Here is a 12,775-nt window from a genome sequence, read left to right as displayed (position 1 = left end):
TAGAAATCAAACATGTAAAGTGCGGGTATGGACAGCACCTCAGAGTGACACCAGTGAGAGTCTTCCCATAATGAAAAACCATTAATATTGGTTTCCCCACTAAGTACCCTAAATTACACCAGTGATAAGTTTAAATAGTCATCTTTAAGGTTAAATATTGGTCAATGGATGTGGGCCAGATATATATAGACAAAGTATAAGTGTGTGTGTGTGTGTATATATATATATATATATATATATATATATATATATATATATATATATATATATATATATATATATATATATATATATATATGGGATTCGCACCCCTTAAGTCTCAATGTTGGTCACAATCACTCAAGTTGTACATAGATTAAATCTTCCATAGAGTATTCTTGCCCATTGTTTATTCTGTGAAAGTTAATAATATAAGGTGTGTATCATTATATTGTCGGTTTGGTGTGTTGGTTGTTATATCTTTCTTGTATCTCTAAAGTTCAAATGCATAGAGCAAACAGAGAGAACAAAATCGCTCACCTATTGTTAAATAGTATTTTTCCCCTCTGGCATTTTGAGTAGCCGAGTAAGCGAAATCCTCAAGGTGAGTTATACCATTGCAGAATTGTGTGCAGTTCCTACCAATAAGTCAAACAACGTAAATTTAGAGCGTACGTATTTCTCATACAAAATTTATGAATTAATTAGATTATTAGAGAGTTGACACTCACCTTATCATGGGCTAAATCCCTGGTCTATGGGGTGCGCGGGCAACAAAGATTGTACCTCCGTTCGGTATGGCAATATATATTGTGTGATTTAGGTGTTGCCCATCGCGTTAAGACATTTAACTGCGCATGCGCGTATACTGAGGCCACTACTCTATACGCGCATGCTCAGTTCACATAATAGCGTCGCGCTGACGCGCATGTTCAGAGTCCGGATTTTGTTAGCCGATAGTATGGTTCGTGTGTTAATTGTTAGTTAGCAGCATATTGGATGTGAAATATTGCTGTTGACAGAAATCTAAATATAAATTGGAAGGTGTTGAGTGTCCACTGACATGTATTATTGATTCATTTATTAGAAGTCTAAACATGATGTCCCCAAGTGTGCTGCCCAAAGCCGAACAATGCATATTACCTTAAATAAACAATACTCACTCAAAAAGCACCTTATTATGTAAGAACAATTCACCATGCTAAGTAAAAGCCATCATTCATATTCCATCCGAAATAATAAGTCACAGTTTTAATTTCCTTTCTAAAGTGCTCAAGTGTTACTAGGTACATTGAAGTGAATTTAGCCATATGAATCATAGCATTCCATAACCATATTGTTCCATTACAATCAATTCTGCCTCTAAGAATATACATGTGTTGTATCCTATGTGTGTAATCAATTGATGGCCACGAAATTTTTATTGTATCCGCTGAAAAAGAGAGAGACATTCACAGAAAGACATGCATCTCATGGTCGGTATTAAGACCGATATATGTACAACGATAGAGGCATATACACTTGGCCTCCATTTGTCTAAGTTTAAGAGTGATGTCGTCTCCTCTTTTACCCGGCTTCACTTTCATGAGTCCAATAAAACGAATGTCATTCTTGTTGGCTGTTTGATGTTCAGTCTGCCAGTGTAGAGCTAGGGGCAATCTAGGGTCCTGGCTAGCTAGACTGGCCAAATGTTCCCGGATTCGGAAGCGCAGATGTCTGATAGTAGAACCTATATAAACCTTATCACATACACATTTTAGAGCATAAACAACATAAGTACTTCTGCAGTTAATAAAATCTTTGATCTTGATATCGTTACCATTAAGGACTGTATTTTGAACAGCGTTGCAGTCTGCATATTTACATATAGTACAGGTTCCACATTTGTGGAACCCTGTAGGAGCAGGTAACCAAGTGGGATTAACATTTGTTTTAATATTTTGGATCTGTAGAAATGAGGGACTGAGTTTGTCCCGTATTGTGGCAGATTTGGTGAAAACAAATTTGGGTTTATCTGCCAAGAAAGGTCTAATGTCTTTATCCAATAGTAGTATATTCCAATGCCTATGAAGCAACCTGTACATAGTCTTAGAATCCCTTGAGTATTTTGTAATAACATCCACTGTTCTGTGTTGGTTAACTTCATGTTTGGCAGACTGTAATGTGGTAGTTCTGGCAAGTGTACGATATTTATTGAGACTTCTCTTAATATTATCCTGTGACCTCTTTGATGAAACCGGGTTGATAAAAGCTCACATTCCTGTTTGAAGTCTTCATCTCTATTACAATTCCTTCGTGCCCTATAAAATTCCCCATTTGGAATGTTCTGAATTGTTGATGAACGATGGCAACTAGTAGAGTGAAGAGTAGAGTTGGCCTCTGATGGTTTACGAAAGGTCTTGGTATTAATGATCCCATCTTCTATGAAAATCGTAAGATCAAGAAAGTCAATGGTGTGATTGCTATGTTGTGCTGTGAATTTGATGCCATATGTGTTGTTGTCAATGTATATGAAGAAATTGGATAGTTCATTTATAGGTCCTGACCAAATCATAAAAATGTCATCTATAAATCTCCTCCATAGCACAATATATGATTTATACATATCATTGTTGAGAATGTGGTTCTCTTCCATCTGTGCCATGAATAAATTCGCCAGGGACGGGGCATATTTTGCTCCCATGGCAACACCTTTCACCTGAGCAAAGTATTGTTCATTAAATAAAAAAACATTGTTTTCCAGTGTAAATTTGAGAAACATTTTCAACATTGTTACATGAGTTCTGTATGAGGCTGAATCATTTTGAAAAGTGTAATCTAAGCATGCAACTGCTAAATCATGCTTAATACTAGTGTACAGTGCAGAGACATCTAGAGTAACCAATACATAATGGGATTGCCATGAGGTTTGTTCTAATAATTGTAGTACATGGGTTGTATCTCTAATATATGAAGGCATTTTAGTTACATATTGTTTAAGAGCATTATCCAAATATTTAGATAAACCTTCGGTAGCCCAACCTATCCCACTCATTATAGGTCTGACCTCTGGTAGATGGTTGAAGGTCTTGTTTATTTTAGGTAGAAAATAAATAGTGGGCATGGTGGGTTCCGTGATACTCAGAAACCGTTTCTCGTCATCCGTTAAGTACCCTAGAGAATGCCATTCACTGATCATGGTTAGCATGTTCTTGACAATTTCCTTGGTGGGATTAGCCTTCAAACGTTGATAACAATTGGGGGCCCCTAGATGTTGATAAGCCATATGTAGATAGTCTTTAGTATTAAGTATTACTATATTGCCCTCCTTATCTGCTTCCTTGATAATAATTGATTGATCTTGTGCTAATTGTTTTAGGGATGCTCTTTCCCCTCGTGTTAGATTGGAAAATGTATTGTGAAATTGAAATGTCTTGTCCATATGTTTATGGATGTCAGCCGTTACAGCCTGATGAAAAGTTTCAATAACATTGTCCATTCCTAGATTAGGGGTAAATCTTGATTTGGGCTTGAAATTCATTAGATTAGAGAGGCTCTCTAAGAAAGAGATTAACAAGTATTGGGGAATAGCCTCTCTCACCAACTATCTAGACAATTCCAAAATTCCTAGAGGATTAAGAATACTTATTTTTCCTAACTTTGATAATGATGAGGACAAGGATTTGGCAGATCAATGGGAAGCCAACCTACATCTGAGTTCCAAAAATATGTTGCAATTATTAATCACACATGCTGAACGAGAGCACAAAAGGAGATCACCACAATTAAGGAAGAGATTGCAAAAATGACCAACCCAGAGGCTACCAAAAAGGACCCACCATGCCCACTATTTATTTTCTACCTAAGATACACAAGACCTTCAACCATCTACCAGAGGTAGATGGTTGAAGACCTATAATGATTGAAGACCAGAGGTCAGACCTATAATGACTGGGATAGGTTGGGCTACCGAAGGTTTATCTAAATATTTTGATAATGCTCTTAAACAATATGTAACTAAAATGCCTTCATATATTAGAGATACAACCCATGTACTACAATTATTAGAACAAACCTCATGGCAGTCCCATTATGTATTGGTTACTCTAGATGTCTCCGCACTGTACACTAGTATTAAGCATGATTTAGCAGTTGCATGCTTAGATTACACTTTTCGAAATGATTCAGCCTCATACAGAACTCATGTAACAATGTTGAAAATGTTTCTCAAATTTACACTGGAAAACAATGTTTTTTTTATTTAATGAACAATACTTTGCTCAGGTGAAAGGTGTTGCAATGGGGCAAAATATGCCCCGTCTCTGGCGAATTTATTCATGGCACAGATGGAAGAGAACCACATTCTCAACAATGAGATGTATAAATCATATATTGTGCTATGGAGGAGATTTATAGATGACATTTTTATGATTTGGTCAGGACCTATAAATGAACTATCCAATTTCTTCATATACATTAACAACACATATGGCATCAAATTCACAGCACAACATAGCAATCACACCATTGACTTTCTTGATCTTACGATTTTCATAGAAGATGGGATCATTAATACTAAGACCTTTCGTAAACCATCAGAGGCCAACTCTACTCTTCACTCTACTAGTTGCCATCGATCATCAACAATTCAGAACATTCCAAATGGGGAATTTTATAGGGCACGAAGGAATTGTAATAGAGATGAAGACTTCAAACAGGAATGTGAGCTTTTATCAACCCGGTTTCATCAAAGAGGTTACTCACAGGATAATATTAAGAGAAGTCTCAATAAATATTGTACACTTGCCAGAACTACCACATTACAGTCTGCCAAACATGAAGTTAACCAACACAGAACAGTGGATGTTATTACAAAATACTCAAGGGATTCTAAGACTATGTACAGGTTGCTACATAGGCATTGGAATATACTACTGTTGTATAAAGACATTAGACCTTTCTTGGCAGATAAACCCAAATTTGTTTTCACCAAATCTGCCACAATACAGGATAAACTTAGTCCCTCATTTCTACAGATCCAAAATATTAAAACAAATGTTAATCCCACTTGGTTACCTGCTCCTACAGGGTTCCACAAATGTGGAACCTGTACTATATGTAAATATACAGACTGCAACGCTGTTCAAAATACAGTCCTTAATGGTAACGATATCAAGATCAAAGATTTCATTAACTGCAGAAGTACTTATGTTGTTTATGCTCTAAAATGTGTATGTGATAAGGTTTATATAGGTTCTACTATCAGACAACTGCGCTTCCGAATCCGGGAACATTTGGCCAGTCTGGCTAGCCAGGACCCTAGATTGCCCCTAGCTCTACACTGGCAGACTGAACATCAAACAGCCAACAAGAATGACATTCGTTTTATTGGACTCATGAAAGTGAAGCCGGGTAAAAGAGGAGACGACATCACTCTTAAACTTAGACAAATGGAGGCCAAGTGTATATGCCTCTATCGTTGTACATATATCGGTCTTAAAACCGACCATGAGATGCATGTCTTTCTGTGAATGTCTCTCTCTTTTTCAGCGGATACAATAAAAATTTCGTGGCCATCAATTGATTACACACATAGGATACAACACATGTATATTCTTAGAGGCAGAATTGATTGTAATGGAACAATATGGTTATGGAATGCTATGATTCATATGGCTAAATTCACTTCAATGTACCTAGTAACACTTGAGCACTTTAGAAAGGAAATTAAAACTGTGACTTATTATTTCGGATGGAATATGAATGATGGCTTTTACTTAGCATGGTGAATTGTTCTTACATAATAAGGTGCTTTTTGAGTGAGTATTGTTTATTTAAGGTAATATGCATTGTTCGGCTTTGGGCAGCACACTTGGGGACATCATGTTTAGACTTCTAATAAATGAATCAATAATACATGTCAGTGGACACTCAACACCTTCCAATTTATATTTAGATTTCTGTCAACAGCAATATTTCACATCCAATATGCTGCTAACTAACAATTAACACACGAACCATACTATCGGGTCACAAAATCCGGACTCTTTGAACATGCGCGTCAGACCGACGCTATTATGTGAACTGAGGATGCGCGTATAGAGTAGTGGCCTCAGTATACGCGCATGCGCAGTTACATGTCTTAACGCGATGGGCAACACCTAAATCACACAATATATATTGCCGTACCGAACGGAGGTACAATCTTTGTTGCCCGCGCACCCCATAGACCAGGGATTTAGCCCATGATAAAGTGAGTGTCAACTCTCTAATAATCTATTTAATTCATAAATTTTGTATGAGAAATACGTACGCTCTAAATTTACGTTGTTTGACTTATTGGTAGGAACTGCACACAATTCTGCAATGGTATAACTCACCTTGAGGATTTCGCTTACTCGGATACTCAAAATGCCAGAGGGGAAAAATACTATTTAACAATAGGTGAGCGATTTTGTTCTCTCTGTTTTCTCTATGCATTTGAACTTTAGAGATACAAGAAAGATATAATAATCAACACCAAACCGACAATATAATGATACACACCTTATATTATTAACTGTCACAGAATAAACAATGGGCAGCAATACTCTATGGAAGATTTAATCTATGTACAACTTGAGTGATTGTGACCAACATTGAGACTTAAGGGGTGAGAATCCCATATATATATATATATATATATATATATCTATACTTTGTCTATATATATATATCTGGCCCACATCCATTGACCAATATTTAACCTTAAAGATGACTATTTAAACTTATCACTGGTGTAACTTAGGGTACTTAGGGGGGAAACCAATATTAATGGTTTTTCATTATGGGAAGACTCTCACTGGTGTCACTCTGAGGTGCTGTCCATACCCACACTTTACATGTTTGATTTCTAATACTTACAATCAGGTTTGTTAACTTATTGTCCTCATGTTCCCTCCTGCAAACTTACCTGCGACACATCACACTGATGTCTACGAATTTGGTATGTTAAAACGATTTTTTTATTTTGCATGATGTAAATAATGATTTTGTGACTATATTTTGTGATACATTCTTTACTAAAATGCAATATTAATTATGACACCAATGTAGAAATTATCATTTCAATTCGACTATGTTTATTTATATTATCAGCCATGATAACAACGCATTTGTCGAAACACGTGTCGGCTGATTGGAGGAGTCAATAAATTACATTTACACATCCATTCATGGATTGTTTATGAGGACTTGATGGACATTGTTTATTATGATTTAGTTTTGGGAGACAGCGCGATCTGCTAGTCAACATCTCTTTGAATGTTTATCATTTTTACTGTGTATTAGTAGGTGTACACAGCCCTTTGACTACAGCGACGCAGCTTGACTCCCCAATTTAACATAGACGTGCAAAGCGCACACATCTGGCCCTTGCCTACGATTCCATTGAATTGTGTTTTCTTTTACACCATGCTTGGGATGTTCCTTTCTTAAATTAGTGACATAAGCCAAGTCAAACCATAGTAGAGTACACATCATAGATTATGTGGGCTATGGGCATCACAGCTGCGTGAAAGGCTGTCCCATTTAAGATGCTGATGTTAAAGTGTGAGAGTATTTGGATGTGGCAGTCGGACCTCTATGCTGTAGATAAATGGTTTCCTGTACTGCTATGTGGAAGGTATCTTCTAGAAAGGACCAAATGAGTGATCAATGTGATTGTCTCTTTTCTTGTTTAAACTCAGTTTCGGAAAGAAAATATAATGTCTTCTGTTTTATTTTTCTCAGTCTATTCAAAAGTGGAAAGACAAGAAGCAAGAAGAGAAGGAGAAATTGTTTAAACAACAAGGGAAATCTAAAGAAGTGCTTGAATCTGAGCGTCTTCAACGCGAGGAGGCACAAAAGCAAAAACTAGAGGAGGAGAGAAGAAAACGGCAAGAAGAGCTTGTTGCCTGGAAACGGCAAAAGGAGTTGGAAGTGGCGACTAAAACTGCTGATCAATTGAGAGAGGAAGAGGAGCGCCAGAGAAAGCAGGCGAAGGAGCGGCAGCGCCAGCTGGAAGTAAAGCTCCTAGTTGAAGAACATGCTCGGCAGAAGAAGGTGCAGGATGAGCTTCTAAGGCTGGAGAAGCAGATGCAAGAGGAAGCTGAAAGGGAAGAAAAAGGGAGACTTGCTGCACATGAAATTTCCAAGTTTCAAGAAAGGGTGAGTATAGTACAGCTCTAATCATTCGTTAGTTAAGGTGCATACATTAGGAAACCTAAAGTCCAAAGCCAAATGATCATCCTGCTACAGGCTTATTATGCAGTTTAAAGGTTGTCTCCACCCTTGCACGAACATTCAGGTAATTAAGGAAGGCAATCCCCTGAACCTCAGCATAGACTATCTTTTTTTATAAAACATGCACTGTTCCAGTTTTCAGGTTTTGTTTACTGCACTTGAAGTCCGGTAGTAGCCATGGCCACTCTCCTCCACTCTTATTGTGTCATGAACCTGCCCTTGCTCGGCCATTTTCCTGGATTCTGTCCATGTGTTGCCTTTCCAAAAGGAATGAAATTGACTTGTCAAGCACAGTGTAGCTAGACGACATTGGGGTGGTTTGTCTTCCTGTTTCACTGCGGATGTTCCATTATCGGATACGACAAAGAAGGCCCATCTGTTCTGCTTTGTCTTCGGACCCTAACTTATGGCCTTGTCTCAAAATCTGTCTTCAAGCCCAGAGCCCTACCCTCAGAATTCTGTTTTTGCCTGGAGGCAGCCAGCTATCTGTGTAAGCACCATATAAGCAAAAAGAAAGCTATGATGACTTATTAGTCCAGTATTAATAAAATCATAAAAGTCCAAGTTTTGTTACCTTTTACTGGAGTAAGTGAAAGTACAATTCTACAAATGTACAATGCATTAGCTTTGACATTCAATTGGCTTCTTAATCTGTTTGTAAACACAAATTAAAAGGGTAGCAGAAAAGCTAAATTTACCTTTTTCCCGCAGGAAAGAAATCTTGCTTGTGACTTAATTAGCGGCAGGAGCGAATGCCTGTCATACAATCCTGAGATAACCCACTGATCCTCTGAGCAAAGCATCTTAAACCAGGACCATACTAGTCTAAATTTTCTGCAACCAGTCACCCTCACCCGAGTGACCATCATGTAAGTCTGATGAGGAAGCAGCCTTGGGTTCACCTAGTGTTTCTTTCCCCCGATTGCAATGCTGTAGAAAGGGGAAGGCCTTATAAAAGACACTCGTAATAAGTAGAGGAAAACGTGTTGTAAATTTTGTAGAAACTGGTGTTGGAGGCCATTTTGGAATTCGTGGGTTAGAACAAAATGGATTGTCAGACTGGTGAAACAGTGCATGGAGAGTTGCATGGACAAGGGACAGAAAAGAGTGTGCGGTTGCAGAGAATAATAGGATGCTAGGAAGATGAATCGTCAAAGTTTCCAACCATTGAGAAGTTGAGACGTGCAAGAGCCCAAATATGCAGAGCTACTGCCAAGCATCCCAAAATGCTGCTGAAGCTCAAAGGAAGTTCAGGAAGACCACAGATCCAGGTCACAGATGAGCCGCCACAACAGACGTTGCAATATCGGACGACTCCAGCTGCCCCTGAACATCTGGGGGAGTATTTTCAAAGTTCAGCCATGGAAGAACTTGACAGTGAGAGCAAGAGGAACTTGTCCATCTGAAATACTGATACAACCCTTACCGCGCTTCTGGCACTGACAGAGTACTGAAAAGTTGTAAACACTGAGAGGATTAATGTTTCAGAGGGGCAAGGAAGGAGTAAGAATGCTGCTTCCTTGGAAGTGGAGTCTCAAAGTGATTTGCAAATGAGAAAGGGATTTCGGGTCCTAAAGAACACTTTCTGCATTCTGGGAAGATGAGTCTCAACAGCTGAGTGCCGGTTTAATGTTGGAGAAGTGTGGTTGCTCTTTGGGCACAACAGTTCCAGTGTCAATGAACAGTTAATTACCAGCTCAACATTGCAGTCTCTAAAGAGCGAAACACTGTAGGATGAATGCTTCCTCAAAAGCTAAAACTGAAGTGTCAGGAGTGTTTCCTGTCTGGAGGTTATCAGTGCTGTACTTTGGTCTTTACATGCTGCTTCTGAGTCTTTTTTCACTGCCTATCGTGATCTGTGAAGGAGAAGGAGGGGTTCATCAAGAAATAGTCACTCCATGAGCCGGAGCATCGAACAGTGTCGGGAGTGTTTCCTGTGTTTCCATAGGTTGACCCGGGTAGACCGAGCAGCGATGTCGGAGCAGGAAAAGACTTCCACCTCTGCCAGCACGGTAGCTGAGCGCGATCGGCCTCGAGCAACTCTGCCTTCGCTGCAGACAAGACTGCAGACACGCCGTGGTCTACTGCAATTATCAAGACTCCCTTCTGTGGACAAACGAGGGAGCAGTAAGTCCACCAATGATGAAGCTGATGAGGTAAGCGTGACTTATCCCACCCCCTGCAGCCCCGCGCTTGCCCATCCGCGATCTTCTGAGCCTCGTTCCAATCCCTCACAGAAATTGATCGCAGCATCCGAGGCCAGCATACCCGGTGAAACTTTCTGGCTTCCCTCCCCCAGGCTCCCTCACCTACCAAATCATAGGTTGATACCAGCAGAGCCTGTTGCTGCCTTGGAGCATACAGTTCCATTACTTGTGGCATTGGCTGACCGTGTGATGAAACCGGATAAACGGCAGACTCATTCATCTGCGCCCCACAAGCAACTCTCTAAAGGTTGTGAAAAACAATCTTATGCCGGAAAAACATCCCTGGTGTTCTCAGGTACTCTACGAGCACAACATGACTGGAAAAGCAATGCATGCCTTTTTGGTGCAAAACATCCCCTAGCGAGAATAAAAATCTCTTGCAAGACACTTCAAAGGTGGGGACCCAGGAACTTGTTTATGACACAACACCTCATAATCCCATTCCATTAACAAAAGCCCTTCGTGGATGGGAAAAGGACAGAGTGTATGTCTCTGGCAGTAATCTGTGCTGAATCCAACAGAGTTGAGTATAAACAACTTGTTAACAACAAAACCTACAACTCTTAGGGTCATGCTGTCAACGGCACAACAACAAAGGCCAGTTACCGCTTTGCTGACTAACTGCATGCCCATAATATTGAGCGAGACGACAAATGAAACAGAAGCCCATGAAGAAGCTACCTACTCACGTAGGGACTCCTTAGCTGTGGCAGACAAGTTGCTCAAGGACTTACAGAATTAACTTCACAAGTGGGATCCAACATAGCAGATAAGGCACAAAGCCTTATCTAACGCAAAGCCATGGCTTGTGACAAAATCAGTGTGAATAATAGGACACAAAAGCCCAGAAGAGTTGAATCCAACTCGCCTCCAAGCATCAGTTGCTCACAACTGAAATCAAGCATGTCTTTCCGGACCAATACAAGATGCCATAATGCTGAAACGCCTGCCCCAGAGAGGGCAGGCTCGCAACGAGTCTGACATTCAACTTCCGAAGAATCCTCATCTGACTGCTCATTCATACAGTGTGTCTTTCCTAAAGTGAGAAGGCACGTGCGTGTGCCCAGTCGAAAATCCGGTGTCGCACCTGAAGTTCTAAGTCCCAAAAAGATAATTCAACAAGTCATACATGGGCTAAGTCCAAACATCATGTCAGCTCTAATGATAGATCTAGCACAATTTTTAAAGATGTATGAACACATCAACGGAAATTACAAAGATCAAAGCACCTTAACAGCAATGATGCATTCTAAGCTCATTAATATTGAAACATTTATGCTGGTGCTTAACACAAAAGCAGCTGACAACAAAGGGAGGATTGACCTAATGCAAAAATCAATTCTAGAACAACTGAAAAACAACAGTGAGGACAAAAAACTTCTGGAAGAAATAGCCCGCAAGGCGCTAGTGCTATTACAAATAAGCAAAAACACACACTTTGCAAAATCAGACACAGGAGCGATTTGCCAAAGACTCCATCGAGAAGCAAAGTCCACTCCTCAACGAAAGAATAAGTCGGGCATCTAAAGAGCATTGGTACAAATAGTACTCAACGAAGAGGACTCCTCAAACAATCTTGGATCAGCCCCGCTGATCGGAGGTCATTCGAGTGATATTATGGAGCGCCGCCATCAAAAGATTTCGAAATCAAGAAAATGATCCCAAACCGTAAAATAATTCCAACAGCAGAACTCTAGAGCCCATCGACCTCTGCTGATGCAGAAAGCATTATGGGCAATCTGAGTGTCCCAGAGGCAGCAACTAAAACAACAACTCATCAAGGTGGCTGCATCTACTCAATCCTTTATCCTGGTAAAGCTGGAAAGTCCAGCAATGATGCCAAGCTCTGTCAGGCCTAGAAGGCCAAAAACCAAACTAAAGGAACTTATCCCAAAACTAACAGTTCCCAGAAATTCCAATGCAATCTGAAGTCCTTTGCGGCTGAAACAGAAACAAAGAATGGGATTTCAAAGACAATTCCAGACCCAAAGACAAGCAAAAACAAACAAGAACTACCTATACAAAAAAAGGATGGCTGCGCGACTCTCGTGACAAACGCGTCACTTGATGACATGTCTCTGCTTTTGAACGTAACAACGCATCATATTGATCTTGAAGCAGAAATCTCCCAAGCCCAAAATGACTCAAACGCATTAACATATGACGCTGACACTTAAAAGGATGAATGGCAAGAGCAGGAAGAGACGTTCGCAGTGGAGGTAGATCTGCCAACACCTCCTAAAGAGCGCACCCAACAGGATGGCGCGAACTGACGGTTAGCATTCAAGAAAAACAGTTAAGATCATCCCATGGTTAATTTCTTCACGCTGGCAGAAAAGAGGGAAGAA

General features: G+C 39.8%; 1 protein-coding gene across 2 annotated transcripts in view; it reads left to right on the top strand.

Moving 5' to 3' along the window:
• CCDC112 (coiled-coil domain containing 112) overlaps positions 1-12,775 on the top strand; it is a 530,811-nt gene that overhangs the window by 421,731 nt on the left and 96,305 nt on the right. For both annotated transcript variants that reach the window (XM_069625516.1, XM_069625515.1), the window contains exon 7: positions 7,729-8,145. In XM_069625516.1, the coding sequence (XP_069481617.1) occupies positions 7,729-8,145 (417 nt within the window). The remainder of the gene's footprint in view (positions 1-7,728; positions 8,146-12,775) is intronic.

The sequence above is a fragment of the Ambystoma mexicanum genome, chromosome 6p, assembly GCF_040938575.1.
Source record: "Ambystoma mexicanum isolate Mex_15411 chromosome 6p, UKY_AmexF1_1, whole genome shotgun sequence".
In the NCBI taxonomy this organism is placed as follows: domain Eukaryota; kingdom Metazoa; phylum Chordata; class Amphibia; order Caudata; family Ambystomatidae; genus Ambystoma; species Ambystoma mexicanum.
This window is presented reverse-complemented; position numbering and strand designations above follow the sequence as displayed.